Raw genomic sequence first — 19,544 nt, 5'->3', positions numbered from 1 at the left:
CCATACAACAGGCATGTAGAATGGCTCACAAACTAGTGAACCAGATTGAAGAAAGAATTAAAGAAAAGACTGTTGAAGAGGCCAATGTGAAGCAAGTCAAAAGAAAGTGGGAGGAAAACGGTGATAAGAATCACCAATACAACAACAACAGCAATTACAACAATAATCGCAACAATTATCCCAACAATCGCAACATCAATCGCAACTACAACAAACGGCCCAACAACAACAACAACAACAACAACAACAACAGCAACTACAACAATCATCCCAACAACAATAATAACCGCAACAACAACAACAATCAGAAGCAGCTATGCCAAAGGTGTGAAAAGTATCACTCGGGGTTCTGCACCAAATTTTGCAACAAGTGTAAAAGAAATGGTCATAGCGCGGCGAAGTGTGAGGTCTATGGACCAGGGGTTAATAGAACGAAAGGAACAAATGGTGTCGGAACGAGTAATGGCGGAGCAAGTAGTGTCGGAGCAAGTAGTGTCGGAGTAGTTTGTTATAAATGTGGAAAACCGGGCCACATTATTAGAAATTGCCCGAACCAGGAGAACACGAATGGACAAGGCCGCGGAAGAGTTTTCAATATTAATGCGGCAGAGGCACAGGAAGACCCGGAGCTTGTTACGGGTACGTTTCTTATTGACAATAAATCTGCTTACGTTTTATTTGATTCGGGTGTGGATAGAAGCTATATGAGTAGAGATTTTTGTGCTAAATTAAGTTGTCCATTGACGCCTTTGGATAGTAAATTTTTACTCAAATTAGCAAATGGTAAATTAATTTCAGCAGATAATATATGTCGGAATCGAGAAATTAAACTGGTTAGCGAAACATTTAAGATTGATTTGATACCAGTAGAGTTAGGGAGTTTTGATGTGATAATCGGTATGGACTGGTTGAAAGAAGTGAAAGCAGAGATCATTTGTTACAAAAATGCAATTCGCATTATACGAGAAAAAGGAAAACCCTTAATGGTGTACGGAGAAAAGGGCAACACGAAGCTACATCTTATTAGTAATTTGAAAGCACAAAAACTAATAAGAAAAGGTTGCTATGCTGTTCTAGCACACGTCGAGAAAGTACAAACTGAAGAAAAGAGCATCAATGATGTTCCCATTGCAAAAGAATTTCCCGATGTATTTCCGAAAGAATTACCGGGATTACCCCCACATCGATCCGTTGAATTTCAAATAGATCTTGTACCAGGAGCTGCACCAATAGCTCGTGCTCCTTACAGACTCGCACCCAGCGAGATGAAAGAACTGCAAAGCCAATTACAAGAACTTTTAGAGCGTGGTTTCATTCGACCAAGCACATCACCGTGGGGAGCTCCTGTTTTGTTTGTCAAGAAGAAAGATGGTACATTCAGGTTGTGTATCGACTACCGAGAGTTGAACAAACTTACCATCAAGAACCGCTACCCACTACCGAGAATTGACGACTTATTTGATCAACTGCAAGGCTCGTCTGTTTATTCAAAGATTGACTTACGTTCCGGGTATCATCAAATGCGGGTGAAAGAAGATGATATTCCAAAGACTGCTTTCAGAACACGTTACGGTCATTACGAGTTTATGGTCATGCCGTTTGGTTTAACTAATGCACCAACTGTGTTCATGGACCTTATGAACCGAGTGTGTGGACCATACCTTGACAAGTTTGTCATTGTTTTCATTGATGACATACTGATTTACTCAAAGAATGACCAAGAACACGGTGAACATTTGAGAAAGGTGTTAGAAGTATTGAGGAAGGAAGAATTGTACGCTAAGTTTTCAAAGTGTGCATTTTGGTTGGAAGAAGTTCAATTCCTCTGTCACATAGTGAACAAAGAAGGTATTAAGGTGGATCCGGCAAAGATAGAAACTGTTGAAAAGTGGGAAACCCCGAAAACTCCGAAACACATACGCCAGTTTTTAGGACTAGCTGGTTACTACAGAAGGTTCATCCAAGACTTTTCCAGAATAGCAAAACCCTTGACTGCATTAACGCATAAAGGGAAGAAATTTGAATGGAATGATGAACAAGAGAAAGCGTTTCAGTTATTGAAGAAAAAGCTAACTACGGCACCTATATTGTCATTGCCTGAAGGGAATGATGATTTTGTGATTTATTGTGACGCATCAAAGCAAGGTCTCGGTTGTGTATTAATGCAACGAACGAAGGTGATTGCTTATGCGTCTAGACAATTGAAGATTCACGAGCAAAATTATACGACGCATGATTTGGAATTAGGCGCGGTTGTTTTTGCATTAAAGACTTGGAGGCACTACTTATATGGGGTCAAAAGTATTATATATACCGACCACAAAAGTCTTCAACACATATTTAATCAGAAACAACTGAATATGAGGCAGCGTAGGTGGATTGAATTATTGAATGATTACGACTTTGAGATTCGTTACCACCCGGGGAAGGCAAATGTGGTAGCCGATGCCTTGAGCAGGAAGGACAGAGAACCCATTCGAGTAAAATCTATGAATATAATGATTCATAATAACCTTACTACTCAAATAAAGGAGGCGCAACAAGGAGTTTTAAAAGAGGGAAATTTAAAGGATGAAATACCCAAAGGATCGGAGAAGCATCTTAATATTCGGGAAGACGGAACCCGGCATAGGGCTGAAAGGATTTGGGTACCAAAATTTGGAGATATGAGAGAAATGGTACTTAGAGAAGCTCATAAAACCAGATACTCAATACATCCTGGAACGGGGAAGATGTACAAGGATCTCAAGAAACATTTTTGGTGGCCGGGTATGAAAGCCGATGTTGCTAAATACGTAGGAGAATGTTTGACGTGTTCTAAGGTCAAAGCTGAGCATCAGAAACCATCAGGTCTACTTCAACAACCCGAAATCCCGGAATGGTAATGGGAAAACATTACCATGGATTTCATCACTAAATTGCCAAGGACAGCAAGTGGTTTTGATACTATTTGGGTAATAGTTGATCGTCTCACCAAATCAGCACACTTCCTGCCAATAAGAGAAGATGACAAGATGGAGAAGTTAGCACGACTGTATTTGAAGGAAGTCGTCTCCAGACATGGAATACCAATCTCTATTATCTCTGATAGGGATGGCAGATTTATTTCAAGATTCTGGCAGACATTACAGCAAGCATTAGGAACTCGTCTAGACATGAGTACTGCCTATCATCCACAAACTGATGGGCAGAGCGAAAGGACGATACAAACGCTTGAAGACATGCTACGAGCATGTGTTATTGATTTCTGAAACAGTTGGGATCGACATCTACCGTTAGCAGAATTTTCCTACAACAACAGCTACCATTCAAGCATTGAGATGGCACCGTTTGAAGCACTTTATGGTAGAAAGTGCAGGTCTTCGATTTGTTGGAGTGAAGTGGGGGACAGACAGATTACGGGTCCGGAGATTATACAAGAAACTACCGAGAAGATCATCCAAATTCAACAACGGTTGAAAACCGCCCAAAGTCGACAAAAGAGCTACGCTGACATTAAAAGAAAAGATATAGAATTTGAAATTGGAGAGATGGTCATGCTTAAAGTTGCACCTTGGAAAGGCGTTGTTCGATTTGGTAAACGAGGGAAATTAAATCCAAGGTATATTGGACCATTCAAGATTATTGATCGTGTCAGACCAGTAGCTTACCGACTTGAGTTACCTCAACAACTCGCGGCTGTACATAACACTTTCCACGTCTCGAATTTGAAGAAATGTTTTGCTAAAGAAGATCTCACTATTCCGTTAGATGAAATCCAAATCAACGAAAAACTTCAATTCATCGAAGAACCCGTCGAAATAATGGATCGTGAGGTTAAAAGACTTAAGCAAAACAAGATACCAATTGTTAAGGTTCGATGGAATGCTCGTAGAGGACCCGAGTTCACCTGGGAGCGTGAAGATCAGATGAAGAAGAAATACCCGCATCTATTTCCAGAAGATTCGTCAACACCTTCAACAACTTAAAATTTCGGGACGAAATTTATTTAACGGGTAGGTACTGTAGTGACCCAAACTTTTCCATATTTATATATATTAATTGAGATTGATATTTACATGATTAAATGTTTCCAACATGTTAAGCAATCAAACTTGTTAAGACTTGATTAATTAAAATATGTTTCATATAGACAATTGACCACCCAAGTTGACCGGTGATTCACGAACGTTAAAACTTGTAAAAACTATATGATGACATATATATATGGATATATATATATATATATATATATATATATATATATATATATATATATATATATATATATATATATATATATATATATATAGTTAACATGATACTATGATAAGTAAACATATCATTAAGTATATTAACAATGAACTACATATGTAAAAACAAGACTACTAACTTAATGATTTTTAAACGATACATATATGTAATGATTATCGTTGTAAAGACATTTAATGTATATATATCATATTAAGAGATATTCATACATGATAATATCATGATAATATAATAATTTAAAATCTCATTTGATATTATAAACATTGGGTTAACAACATTTAACAAGATCGTTAACCTAAAGGTTTCAAAACAACACTTATATGTAACGACTAACGATGACTTAAGGACTCAGTTAAAATGTATATACATGTAGTGTTTTAATATGTATTTATACACTTTTGAAAGACTTCAATACACTTATCAAAATACTTCTACTTAACAAAAATGTTTACAATTACATCCTCGTTCAGTTTCATCAACAATTCTACTCGTATGCACCCGTATTCGTACTCGTACAATACACAGCTTTTAGATGTATGTACTATTGGTATATACACTCCAATGATCAGCTCTTAGCAGCCCATGTGAGTCACCTAACACATGTGGGAACCATCATTTGGCAACTAGCATGAAATATCTCATAAAATTACAAAAATATGAGTAATCATTCATGACTTATTTACATGAAAACAAAATTACATATCCTTTATATCTAATCCATACACCAACGACCAAAAACACCTACAAACACTTTCATTCTTCAATTTTCTTCATCTAATTGATCTCTCTCAAGTTCTATCTTCAAGTTCTAAGTGTTCTTCATAAATTCCAAAAGTTCTAGTTTCATAAAATCAAGAATACTTTCAAGTTTGCTAGCTCACTTCTAATCTTGTAAGGTGATCATCCAACCTCAAGAAATCTTTGTTTCTTACAGTAGGTTATCATTCTAATACAAGGTAATAATCATATTCAAACTTTGGTTCAATTTCTATAACTATAACAATCTTATTTCAAGTGATGATCTTACTTGAACTTGTTTTCGTGTCATGATTCTGCTTCAAGAACTTCGAGCCATCCAAGGATCCGTTGAAGCTAGATCCATTTTTCTCTTTTCCAGTAGGTTTATCCAAGGAACTTAAGGTAGTAATGATGTTCATAACATCATTTGATTCATACATATAAAGCTATCTTATTCGAAGGTTTAAACTTGTAATCACTAGAACATAGTTTAGTTAATTCTAAACTTGTTCGCAAACAAAAGTTAATCCTTCTAACTTGACTTTTAAAATCAACTAAACACATGTTCTATATCTATATGATATGCTAACTTAATGATTTAAAACCTGGAAACACGAAAAACACCGTAAAACCGGATTTACGCCGTCGTAGTAACACCGCGGGCTGTTTTGGGTTAGTTAATTAAAAACTATGATAAACTTTGATTTAAAAGTTGTTATTCTGAGAAAATTATTTTTATTATGAACATGAAACTATATCCAAAAATTATGGTTAAACTCAAAGTGGAAGTATGTTTTCTAAAATGGTCATCTAGACGTCGTTCTTTCGACTGAAATGACTACCTTTACAAAAATGACTTGTAACTTATTTTTCCGACTATAAACCTATACTTTTTCTGTTTAGATTCATAAAATAGAGTTCAATATGAAACCATAGCAATTTGATTCACTCAAAACGGATTTAAAATGAAGAAGTTATGGGTAAAACAAGATTGGATAATTTTTCTCATTTTAGCTACGTGAAAATTGGTAACAAATCTATTCCAACCATAACTTAATCAACTTGTATTGTATATTATGTAATCTTGAGATACCATAGACACGTATACAATGTTTCGACCTATCATGTCGACACATCTATATATATTTCGGAACAACCATAGACACTCTATATGTGAATGTTGGAGTTAGCTATACAGGGTTGAGGTTGATTCCAAAATATATATAGTTTGAGTTGTGATCAATACTGAGATACGTATACACTGGGTCGTGGATTGATTCAAGATAATATTTATCGATTTATTTATGTACATCTAACTGTGGACAACTAGTTGTAGGTTACTAACGAGGACAGCTGACTTAATAAACTTAAAACATCAAAATATATTAAAAGTGTTGTAAATATATTTTGAACATACTTTGATATATATGTATATATTGTTATAGGATTGTGAATCAACCAGTGGCCAAGTCTTACTTCCCGACGAAGTAAAAATCTGTGAAAGTGAGTTATAGTCCCACTTTTAAAATCTAATATTTTTGGGATGAGAATACATGCAGGTTTTATAAATGATTTACAAAATAGACACAAGTACGTGAAACTACATTCTATGGTTAAATTATCGAAATCGAATATGCCCATTTTTATTAAGTCTGGTAATCTAAGAATTAGGGAACAGACACCCTAATTGACGCGAATCCTAAAGATAGATCTATTGGGCTTAACAAACCCTATCCAAAGTACCGGATGCTTTAGTACTTCGAAATTTATATCATATCCGAAGGGTGTCCCGGAATGATGGGGATATTCTTATATATGCATCTTGTTAATGTCGGTTACCAGGTGTTCACCATATGAATGATTTTTATCTCTATGTATGGGATGTGTATTGAAATATGAAATCTTGTGGTCTATTGTTACGATTTGATATATATAGGTTAAACCTATAACTCACCAACATTTTTGTTGACGTTTTAAGCATGTTTATTCTCAGGTGATTATTAAGAGCTTCCGCTATCGCATACTTAAATAAGGACGAGATTTGGAGTCCATGCTTGTATGATATTGTGTAAAAACTGCATTCAAGAAACTTATTTTGTTGTAACATATTTGTATTGTAAACCATTATGTAATGGTCGTGTGTAAACAGAATATTTTAGATTATCATTATTTGATAATCTACGTAAAGCTTTTTAAACCTTTATTGATGAAATAAAGGTTATGGTTTGTTTTAAAATGAATGCAGTCTTTGAAAAACGTCTCATATAGAGGTCAAAACCTCGCAACGAAATCAATTAATATGGAACGTTTTTAATCAATAAGAACGGGACATTTCACATGAAAGGTTTGAACGCAGAATGTAATCGTGAAGATACAAATGAGGTTTAAGACGAAATCAAGTGGTAACTTGAAGAATTGTTTAGTTTCATATGTTATAAACAATATTTTAATTCATTTTAATTGTCCAATGTTATTATTCTACAGTCGATAGTCCACAGTTGATAGTGCAATCATTCATATATATAGTTTAATATATAATATTCGAATTAATTAATACATGTCGTGACCCGTATACGTCTCAGACTCGATCACAACTCAAACTATATATATTATTGTAGAATCAACCTCAACCCTGTATAGAGAACTCGATCATTACTGCATATAGAGTGTCTATGGTGATTCCAAATAATATATATAGATGCATCGATATGATATGTCAAAACCTTGTATACGTGTCCCGATATTTAAAGTGCGTAAAATAAATAACAGAAAATTAAATAACGATAAATAAAGTGCGTAAAGTAAATAACAGAAATTAAATGACGATAAATAAAATTGCGATAATTAAATTGCGATAAATAAAATGTAATCAGTTAGCTAGGAACAGTTAGCTGGAAACAGTTAGCATGGATTCTTAACAAAATTTTCTCATAGTTAATTTGTTTGTTTCTAAAAATTTTTATTTTGTCCAATGTTTTCTTCATTATGCCACTTGTCGGATTTTGATAGGTCAAAATCTAAATATGAAATTGAATGAAAATGGTTATTCTGTGATGAACGGATTCGTATAGCTGTGGTTGCAAGTAGGATAGTAAATGACTGTTGAATCAGATTCGAAGAACGTACAATGTAACTTATTAATGTGAAATGTAAATATTCCTCGGGTATTACCTACCCGTTAAAATATTTTCACCATTAACAGTTTGTACAAGAGAACTTTTAATTACAATCTTTATGAAAACATATATACATATATATTTTCTTCAGATGTATTCATGGATTTAATGAGTTAATATGATATTAAACTCATTTGCTTTTCGGTTGGAACTAGAATAAATAATCTCTAAAACTTTAGAGATTACATATTCATCATGTCGAATAAAGATAAATGAGGTAGAACGATACGTAGATCGAAGATCATACTCAAAGTACAGATGATGATATTGAAGCATGGATTATTGATGGTACTGGTGCTGTTATTGATGGTACTGTTGGTTCCGGTGATGTTGCTGAAGCTGGTACATTTTGCACCATATTCTCCGAATTGATTATTCGAGCGCGAAGTTCATTGACTTATTACTCCAGAATGATTGTCGGTCGGAACGAGCGGATGAATAAGGTTCAGAATTGTGGATAGAATATAATCTTGTCGAGTTACCCTGGAAATGGGACTGAAAATGGTGTCTCGAACAGGTTCGCCGGTAAACGCTTCAGGTTCATTGTCAAGAGTTGAATTCGGTTGGTGGAAGGGATTGCTTTCTGCGCGTTTCCATTAATTAAGTCGACTACGAACCCATCAGATGAATTGATAATGGCTGATTGGTTGATTCATGCCGATGACGCTGTTTTCGGAGCTTAGGTGAACATCTATGTCGGAATAGCTGTCGGAATAACTATCGGAATAGCTATTGGAATCTGAGGGACTCGAACTGGTTGCAGGATTCATCTCGTACGATCAGATGGAGGATTTTCGATAAGAAATAGATTATAGGATGTAGATTAGTACCCTGCAATACATAATTTACATATGTATATATAATACTAAAATCCTATAAGTTACGGAGGAATCTACGGAAGTTGTCAGGCAAGGTTACAGTAACAGATACGCTAAGATATAAAGTAGCAGATACGCTAAGATACGAATTTTGTCTACACACTATTCATGCAATCATTGCAGTAAGATGTGACTATAATAAGAATGATAAGCAAGTGATTCTCTAAGAATGATAAGCAAGTGATTCAAATCGGCGATCGCGTTATGTTGAAAGTCGCACCTTGGAAAGGTGTAATCCGTTTCGGAAAATGTGGAAAGTTGAACCCGCAATACATTGGTCCTTTTGAAGTCTTGGGGCGTGTTGGACCCGTTGCTTACCGTTTGGATCTTCCGACTCAATTGAGCTCCGTTCATCCTACCTTCCATGTATCAAATCTGAAGAAGTGTCTTGCGGAACCAGAACTCGTCATACCACTTGAGGAGCTTATGATTGATGACAAACTTCATTTCGTGGAAGAACCTGACGAAATTATGGACCATGAGGTCAAGACCTTGAAACGCAACAAGATTCCGATTGTCCGAGTACGATGGAATGAAAAACGAGGACCAGAGTTTACTTTGGAACTAGAGGATCAAATGATGCAGAAGTATCCTCACCTCTTCCCGACTCTACCATCTACCTCAGCCTAAAATTTCGGGACGAAATTTTCATTAACAGGTGGGTAATGTAAACACCCGACTTTTTCGACTTGCTTTTGTGCTTTGTGTTTTCACGAAACTGCTTATTTGTGCGTAATGAGCTATATTATACTCTGGGAACTCCCTACATGTCGACTACTTTCATTTATATGTTAAAGCGTATCATTAAGTACGTAGGATACTTAACTTAATCCTCGGAAGCCTTTATGACCGTTAGTGTCACTTGACGCTTTTAACGAACTGCGTACTGCGTACCCGTTTAACTTTTGTCGTAATCGGAATATTATGACTACGAAATACTAATTGTTATTTTATAATAACAATTACTTGGGTTTTTGGATGCTTAATTACGCTTAGTAATTTACTAGAGCACACTAGTTAGTCTTGTTGGACTTTCTACCTTGTTGGACCTTAGCCCACCCTACACTAGTTAGTGGACTATTTAATTAGCCCAATTATAAGTAACTAGTGACTCATTAATAAGTAAGACAAATGCCCATTTATTAGAGAGAACATGCTAGCATTTTTGTCAAGTATTATCCTTAATGTTGCATGAGATCCTAACACAAGCACCAACTTTAAACAACCATTAACCAAAAAGGTGTCCCCTTTGTCCCCCTTAGAAACCCACGGCCTAACCACCACCACCCTCACCTCACCTCCTATAAATACTAAGCCATTTCCTCACCATTCACACTTGATTTCCATTTACAATTTACAGACACTTGTTCATTTATTTTCTCTCTAGTCTAAAGCTTGTAAGTATTTTGAATTTCTTTTCTTCTTCTCCTTCTCATCATCACGAGTTCATCATCATCATTAGAAGATCAAACTTTTTAGCTTTTGATCTTGATTACATCTTGTAGATTCAAACATGGATTTGAATCCTTCAAGATCATGGAAGATTCAAGCTTTCTAGCTTTGAATCTTCACCTACTTTGTAGATCTAAATCTTTTAGCTTTAATCTTGTTATTTTGTTATAAAGATTCAAACTTGTGTTTGTAATCTTCATGTATCTTAAAGATCCAAGCTTTATGCTTCAAGATCTTCAAGAACACTAAAGATCCAAGCTTTTTAGCTTAGTGTCTCATTATTATGTTAAAGATCTTAGCTTTTTAGCTTATGGTCTCATTACTTTCATTATTTTTTTAAAGATCTTAGCTTTATAGCTTATGGTCTCATTAATCTTGTAAAAATTCAAGCTTTCTAGCTTTGTAATCTTATAACTTGTGTGAAAAGGATCCAAGCTCTCTAGCTTAGGGTTTCATCACTTTATTTGATATAGATTATGTTTATACTTGTTTGATTGAAGTAAAGTTTGTAGCTTTAGTTGTAAATAGAACTTGTAATTGTGTTAAGACTAAGGATATGATGTAACCTTGGTTCATCATCCATCTAAGACTCTTAAATGAGTTGTGTTCTTACTTGATCTTAACATATTGTGTGTTTATGGTAGAATCTTGGTCAAAGTGATGCTAACCCATCAATGAGTTGTACACTTGAAGCTTACAAGCATCAAGGATGAGAACCGTGATGAGCATCAAGCACCAAGAACCCCACCGGAGCACTTGTTTACTATTTTTCGGGATCTGATCAGATTCCTGTACTTCTGGAAAATTGATTTTCAGTTAGTTCGTTTCGATTAGATGACTTTTCGTTTAGGCTCGACTTAATCCGACATACGGTTTAGGATTTATAGCCCTCCGAAAGACACTACGCCGTTGTATCGTTGTGCTGAAATTTCTGACCTACTCGCACTTAAACCTTCGCCACGGTCAAACGATGACGAGTTAGGTTCTGAAAATCGGTCAGCGGTTAGAGGACTCATATACGGAACCATAGTCACTGACTACGCGTCTTTTCGTTTTGTATAGAGGTCGTAGCAGCTGACCGAAGTCAGCCTATTGTTTCGATCTCTATTATTGTCAAACTTACTTAGCTTTTATGATGATGAATGATGATGATGATGACACTTAAACTTAATTTATTCACTTTTAAACTTATTGGGACAACATACTGACCTAGTGACCTTTGACTTAGGTTGACGACCTTTCGGACCGACTTACTACCTGCATACATTTCATATCGACTTTTACTGCTTATTCACTGTGAGTTATAGCTTCCCTTTTTACTTATACTATTTTTGGGACTGAGAATACATGCGCTTTTACGTTTTACTTACTTGACACGAGTACTTAAACTTTGCATATGTGTGGGTTATATAACGGCATAAACATTCCCCTTAGCACGGTAACGTTTAATCATTGGTTTTGAACCGGTGAACGCGAATATTAGATATGGATCCATAAGGTTTGACATCCCCACTCGGGCTAGTCGCGCTAGCATTTAACGGGTGTTTGATATTTCGAGGACATACGCACTCGCCAAGTGTACTTTTAGGGGGTATTATTATTACGTTAAGTTAGTTACCGGGTGCCCACGGATAAGCATATACTTTTCATACTGTTTTGAATACGATAACTCGTGGTCTACATTACTTTACTGATTACAAACTATAGCTCACCAACATTCATGTTGACTTTTAAGCGTATATTTCTCAGGTGCTTAGACGATGTTGCTTCCGCTGTTAGACTTGCTATCTTGGTGTTTTAGACTTGCTGTTATGGACCTGCTGTGTTAGATTTCCGCTGCATTACTTAGAGATGTCTCAATCATGGAACTTTTATCTTGCATTCGTAACTTATGTTATTTTCAAATAATGACTTTGTAAAGACCTTTGTGTCACGTTATCTTTTGTAAACGCTATCTTTTTATGAATGTAAACTGATTTTCAAACAACATGTAGTACTTGACCGTGTAAAGATTCTGTTGTTAACGAATCGTACACGATGGTTTTGTACGGGGCGTCACAGAAGTCAATAACTGTAGTTGGCTAATAAAACAATGGAGCAAGAAACTAAAACTCTTAATTAGTATTTTTACACCCATAATTATAATGACTTGCTAATTATACTCTTTTAGTCATTTCAAAAGCATATTTTAAACCGTATTAACATAATAAGCCCACCCAAACATTCACATGATTATTAAGTGGGTATATATATAGATTAAAATTTGTTAACATGTGAATCCCGTATCAAAGTTAAATTCTAATCCATTTTGTTATAGTATGTGGATCTAGATTCTAGTATCTGCCCAAGTGGCCATGTGACAGAAAGATTACTATTTGTGTTCTAGTTATTAAACATTAACATAAAGAAGTATTTAGACTTTTTTGTTCCGTTGATCCTTCGTTTATACATAAAACTGCAATACGAGTCCCTCAAATTTTATTTGGACTTTCGAATCCTTTTAATTGCATAATTTGGCAATCCGCGTCCCTCCGTCTACCTTCCGTCGAAATTGGCCGTTAAGTGCCGTCACGTGATTAACACGTGATGGGCATTTTCGTCTTATAATTTCATTTCAACCTTTTTTGCTCTGTTGATCCCCCGTTTTTAAAATGTTTAGCTACGGTGATCCCTCAAATCATTAAAAACGAGAGATCACTGGCGCAAAAAAATCTTTTAATTTCTTTATTTTTAATTTATAATTTATAATATAATTGTAATTATATTTACTTTAAAATTCTTATAATATAATTATATTTACTTTTCTTTAATTTAATATACTCCGTAAATTTTATTTATCTACTTTATAAGTATATAAATTTAAAATTTAAAAACAAGATGAAATTAAAATTGGAACGACCCATTACTGGACCAAATTTGGATTCGTAAAACTTGAAACTTGGTGGAAAAACAGTGAAATTTTGCGGATCTGGTATTTTGGGTTGATCTCAAGCTTTCATTATTTTATTTATGATTTGATTACATCGTTCGAGGTTGATAATTATTGTTTGAGTTTGAGTTTGTATTTTTATTTTATTTACACAGAAGGTTTAAATGATAAAGATGATTAGACGAGTATATATTAAAGATAAGGGGGTTTGTTAAAAGGAATAGCAATCATCAATTGATGGTGGTGGTGTTGGTGCTAGTGGCGCATCAACGCCGGCAGGTAGACGGAGGGACTAGGATTGTCAAATTAGGCAATTAAAAGGACTCGAAAATTCAATTAAAAATTTGAGGGACTCGGATTGTAATTTCGTGTATAACTTAAGGACTAACAGAGCAAAAAAGTCTTGAAATGAAATAATAAGACGAAAATGCCTATCACGTGTTAATCACTTGACGGCACTTAACAGTCAATTTAGACGACAGGTAGACGGGGGGACACGGATGCCAAATCATGCAATTAAAAGGATTCGAAAATACAATTAAAAACTTGAGGGACTCGGATTGCAGTTTTGTGCCAGATCAGCAAAATCCACCTTTACAACAAACACAACCCGTAGATCAGTTGTCGATTTAAAAGGTTCTAACTTTATCTGATGTGGACACGAATCATCCATTTTTACCATTGACACGTAGATCAGTTGAAGATCATATTCTTGTCCATTGGACACCTCAGCAAAGAGAGCTTTTAAGAAACGAAGAACAAGTAAACCTAAACGCATGTGATGTAGATACGGGAGAGATATATATAATGAAGCTGAGGTGGCGTGGTAATTTATTATAACCTAATAGGAAAATGGGGAAAAACTGTGAAGAGAAAGGGACTCGGGGTAGGGAAAGAAATCAAGATTCGGTGGGCTAACGGATGCTTAAACTTTTGTGTACCGTACGAGCGTATTGTGGTTGAACCAGAAATTCCTGTGATGATGAGTCAGCAAGACGATTGGCCAATTAGGAAGGTGCTGACATCATCTGACGTGGACATAAACCATCCGTTTCTGACATTACCTGGGAAGTCAGTTGACGATCATATTCTTTTGTATTGGGCGTCACAAGCACGAGAACAGTTAAGAAACGAGCACCAAATAAATGTGAATGCTCGAGATGATGATACGGGTGACGTGTATTTAATGAAGTTGAAATGGCGCGGGAGTTATTATAATTTGATAGGCAAATGGGGTCAGATTATAAGAGGGAAGATGTTACAAGTTGGACAGGAGATTAAAGTTCGTTGGGATAACGGGTGCTTAGTTTTTTCGGTTCCTCAGTGATAGATTTTACTTATGATTTGTTGTTGATAGAAAATTAAAAAAAGGACTACGAGTTTGAGTTGCATTCTATATGAATGATTGAATGAATGCTTGCATTTTGTAAATCTGGAAATGATGGTTACCAGTTTTAATGTATGTTTGTGATAGTAATAACTAGCAAAACAGGCCTGCGCGATGCTGGGGGGCTTTTGGGTTGCGCATTCATAGTTAACGGAGCCTTATGTATTTACATAATAGTTAGTACCTAGGTGTGTGTATGTATTAAATATATCCGAGGTATTTAGCGTTTTTTTAGAAGTGTCCGTTTTGCGTATAGTTAGTCCCGTTGTGTTCATAAGATTTTTTTGAGTTGAACAGTGTGTTCGAAAAAATTTAACGCGGGGCGGGCGGAAAGATATGTCCCGTTGAAAATATGGGTGAAGTTTAGTTAAGATTTTTAATTAAAATAATAAGTTTCATTTTGCACCCTTGAGATGGGGACTGGATTTGAAAGTTGGACAAAATTTGGGGGTGTTTGATTTTTTCTCCTCCTTCTCAACTATTGTCGTTTTAACCCCATTTGTGGGGTGGGTTTGGCCAAAACGATCAAACCCTTCATGGATTTTAGTATATAGTGCTAAGTGCTAATTTGAGCTTTGGTTTTTCAATTTCATATTAGAGTTGTTTAGTTTCTTTTTTTTTAATAGCGTTTATGTTACATGTTTTGATCAGCAATCCTGTATGACCCATTACCAAACACCCGACCCGCCCATTTGGCCACATATGAAAGTAAGACACATGCTAATATGAAGACCCGCCCAATTGGCCACATATGAATGTAACAGCTAACACACATGCTAATACGAAATTCAAAATTTAAAATTCAAACTACTACAGTACATTAGGTTTTTGCTCTATAATAATTGTCGCTAAATACTAAATTAATATTAGCTCAATCTAAGATACTGAAGTTACTCATGAGTCATGACTCTCTAAAGTGAGTTTTCAAGCAAATAAATTGGCCATATATCTAAAAAAGATTATATCGAGTCGATGTGGTAATATTAACCCATTTATTACTGTTATAACCAGCTCTCCAACCCATGTCAGTCTTGTTTGAGGATGCCATCATGCATCACCTTGATAAGACTCGAGTAACAGTAAACACAAACTCTTGACATGAAATGAAACTATAAACTTAACATTGAAAGTTGAAACAACTAAAACTTGAAGCTTACAAACTTAAACCACCAATTAGCGACTCTTATTTAACTTTAACCTCAAAAGTCTAAAGCACTCATTTCATTTCCAACCTAATTATACTTGTCAAGAGTATTACATTTATGTTCAACATGTGCTATATATAATGGATGTTCAAACAGTTTAACGTGTTCAAACATTCAAATTACAACAGTTTGTAGCAGCTGTCCATTTGTTTAGATATGTTCAACAAAACTACTGCAAGAACTAAATAGCACACACAAAAATAGAACACAATTGCACAATTACATAACACAATTGAAAAAAAAAAAAAAAAATACAATTTCATTCCATTCCATGCCAAAAGATCCAAAACAAAATTGCACAATTACAAAATAAGGAGGATACCATGATTAAGACATATCAAGATCTACTTCAGCTATGCTTGAGGCTCGTTCGAAACTCAACAATGATTCAGCAAATTCGTGGCCATCAAAGTGTCGGTATCGATCAGGACGAATAGTAATCTTTTTTAGCAGAGGAGTACACGCAAGTAACTTCTTGATAAACAACAATTCATTCAATGAACCTTCAAAATTCTCAAACACCACATTCTGTAGTTGCAACTGCCCGATTGAAGTACTTAATTCAATTGATCGATCTTCATACTCGTCTAAACCCTACAAAAAATTGTACGGTTTTCATCATACAATTAGTTACTACCAAGTTTAATTATGTGATTTATGATAGATACGCATCCTTCACTTACTTGGATTGTAAGGTTCTGCAAATTTGGGAATCCCCAAATTATTTCATAAACCAATGGTAACACATCACTGGAGTCAAAATCTACAAAGGTTAACGTAAGATTCTTCACACGGGAAAAGGTTTCACACACCAACTTTCCAGAAATTACTTCTTCTACGTCAACCTGTAAGAAAAGTTATATGTCATACATCTCACAATAAAACGTTGCTGCAACATAATGTAGTAATGTTAATTATAAACACACAACTTGGTCTTACATCAGGATAGGTGAAGCTCAATAAAAGCTCTTCAAGGTCTGGAAGATAAGGTCCACCATGAACGATTAAAGAGTTTGTGATATCCATACAATCAATCGCATACAATGGCAATGATATGATCTTGAGTTTTTTAAGTTTTAAAAGCTCAGAGAGATTCAACATTGGAACAGGATCTTCATCGCCTATTTTCAATATCTCAAGTAACGGGCTCATTTTGATAATTTCACAAAATTCACTACCAAATGTAACCTGAGATACATCCAAACTCAAAAGATTTTGAAAACCACAAAAGCTAGGGGAGCTTGGAGGAAAGTGACAGTTAGAAAGCTTTACATGAGTTAAGACAAGAGAATATAGAGGCGGGCAACTCGACCGATTCGTCATTGCTATTCTTAAGGGTGAATTCCATAATTCCTTTTCTAGATAAAAACAGAAGCCTATCGCACAGATTCTTGACATCTAGTACCTTAAAATACGGTATAGTGAGGTCAAATTTTGTAATGGGACCTATAATATGAGAGAAACTTCTACTTATATTCCTCTCATCATAGCAATTAACATCTCCTACATTATTATTTTGTTTATCGTGTCGCTTTTGTAAATAGAGAATGAAATCATCATCTAAAACGAGTTGGGTGAGTTTAGTCCACATACGCCTCCAATTTTTCGCCAAGATACTAGTCCTTACAGCATCTTGTATTGGCAAACGATTCAATATGTCAGTTATGACTATATCTGGCATTCTGCTAATAATATCATTATCATCTTTTGTTGACAAGATGGAATCATCACGAGTCCCTTGAATAGGTTCCATGAATGAATCTGACAATAACAGTTACACAAAGATATGCTATCAGAGACGAGTTACCTTCAATTAGATATGTTTACTGATATCAATTATGAACCAGATAAATATAACTATAACTATAAAGCCAATGAACAAACTCACATAAATAAATATACGAATTAACAGTTTAAGAACCTAAATAAAATAAAACTAATGGTAATGATAACAAATAAATAAACAAAATATGATCAAATGACATTATGTTTAAGTAAAACCCAAAAAATACACAAATATAGGAGTGAAGTTCAATAGACCTAAGACCTAATTCACAGAAACCCTAATAAATAGAAGAGAAAATTGGGCGGATAGTACATGTGGTTTGTAGTACCCAGCATGGTAGACATAGTTGCTGATTTGAGGTTGGATAGTCATTATTTTTGAAATGTTGTGCAAGGATAGCTCAAGTGACGTTTTCTGTTTGATTCCTCCGTTAAAAATTGTCATATGCCAGACATGTGAGGGTATTTTCGTGATTTAACATTTAAATCTTCATCTTTCTTTTTCCATTTCATCTTCATCTTCTTCTTTTTGAGAGTTTGCAACTTATCTTTTCAAATCCATAAATTTAAAATACAAACACCCTAATAATCAAATCTTATTATCATCAAATCCCCAAATTAAAATCAAAATCAAACTTAATACCATTCAAAACCCTAAAACTAAAACTAAATTAAAATCAACACAAATCATGTTCATAAATAAACAAATGTGTACATTTATCAATCAATCTAGTGATGTGAAACGTAGATCTATACACAAATACAGCAACTCGTTTTATATTTTTTTTTCTCCATCCTTTAGAATCTCAACCTTTACCCAATATATTTTATCACTTTCCATTTTGTTCAAAACATAAAAAGAGTATTAAATTAAAGTGTCAAAAAATATCCTCAAATTTATTTTCAATTTCATCACCAATTATAATCCAAATCCTCAAATCAAATCAATTTTATGAGATTTAGAAATAAAAGAAACCAAAGTAAGTCATTTTCTTCCCTTTCTTCACTCAGTTTCTTTATAGCTTCATCTTCATCTTCTTAATCTCTACTTACAAATTTCAAATCAAAACTTTAATTCAAAGTTTAATACAAACAACCTTTTTACCTCTAATTAACTCGAAAACCATAATATCAGTTAACGCGGATGAATAACAACAACCACCACCTACTCCGACGGCATTACCACCATCTCTGGCGCTTCGTTTTGGTCAGATCTGAGATGGATTCGTCGGATCCAAGGCCAGAGTTGCTGCACCGGGTGTGTTTTTCCATTAATTAATTTGATTTATCCATTTGCTTCGATAATAATTATCTAATCAGAAACCTTGATGTGATTTTGTACTTATGTCACCGATGGAGGTTGATAGGGATGGAGGGTGGTGATGGTAATTGTACGTAATAATGGTTATGGTTGCTGTCAATGACGGTGGCGGTAGTGATGGTTGTTGTACATGGTTGAAAATGATGTATCTTTGGGGTATAAATGGTGTTTGTTCATCTTGCAAGTCGATTTCAGTTTCTAGGGTTTTTTTTAGTGAAGTAAAGAGAACATGAAAGAGGGAAAGGAGGGAAATGCAGGTGCAATATTAATAAATACAAAAAAGTAGGTGGAGATATTTGTATATTTCATAAACAAATAAAATACAAATCATCTCCATCTCTCTAATGGCGATTTGAGCGGGAAAGTTTGTTACATCACTATTCTTCCAGATCTGCCATTTTTACCCGCCATTTTTTCAATTC

General features: G+C 34.9%; 2 protein-coding genes across 2 annotated transcripts; one reads left to right on the top strand and one right to left on the bottom strand.

The window, feature by feature from the left end:
- The first annotated feature begins 14,276 nt into the window (after positions 1 to 14,276).
- Positions 14,277 to 14,751, top strand: LOC139853565 (putative B3 domain-containing protein At3g28853). Its single transcript, XM_071842951.1, has 2 exons — positions 14,277 to 14,310; positions 14,393 to 14,751. Exons 1-2 carry the CDS (start codon positions 14,277 to 14,279, stop codon positions 14,749 to 14,751), a joined length of 393 nt encoding a protein of 130 aa, XP_071699052.1.
- Positions 14,752 to 16,284: 1,533 nt separating this feature from the next.
- LOC139856016 (uncharacterized) lies at positions 16,285 to 19,328 on the bottom strand. The gene is made up of 4 exons (XM_071845254.1): positions 18,907 to 19,328; positions 16,956 to 17,777; positions 16,700 to 16,861; positions 16,285 to 16,610 (listed from the first exon to the last, which is right to left on the bottom strand). Exons 2-4 carry the CDS (start codon positions 17,412 to 17,414, stop codon positions 16,344 to 16,346), a joined length of 888 nt encoding a protein of 295 aa, XP_071701355.1. The 5' UTR covers positions 17,415 to 17,777; positions 18,907 to 19,328; the 3' UTR covers positions 16,285 to 16,343.
- Positions 19,329 to 19,544: the final 216 nt, after the last annotated feature.

The sequence above is a fragment of the Rutidosis leptorrhynchoides genome, chromosome 6 (assembly GCF_046630445.1).
Source record: "Rutidosis leptorrhynchoides isolate AG116_Rl617_1_P2 chromosome 6, CSIRO_AGI_Rlap_v1, whole genome shotgun sequence".
NCBI lineage: Eukaryota > Viridiplantae > Streptophyta > Magnoliopsida > Asterales > Asteraceae > Rutidosis > Rutidosis leptorrhynchoides.
The sequence above is the reverse complement of the archived record's forward strand: the minus strand, read 5'-3'. Positions and strand labels throughout refer to the sequence as shown.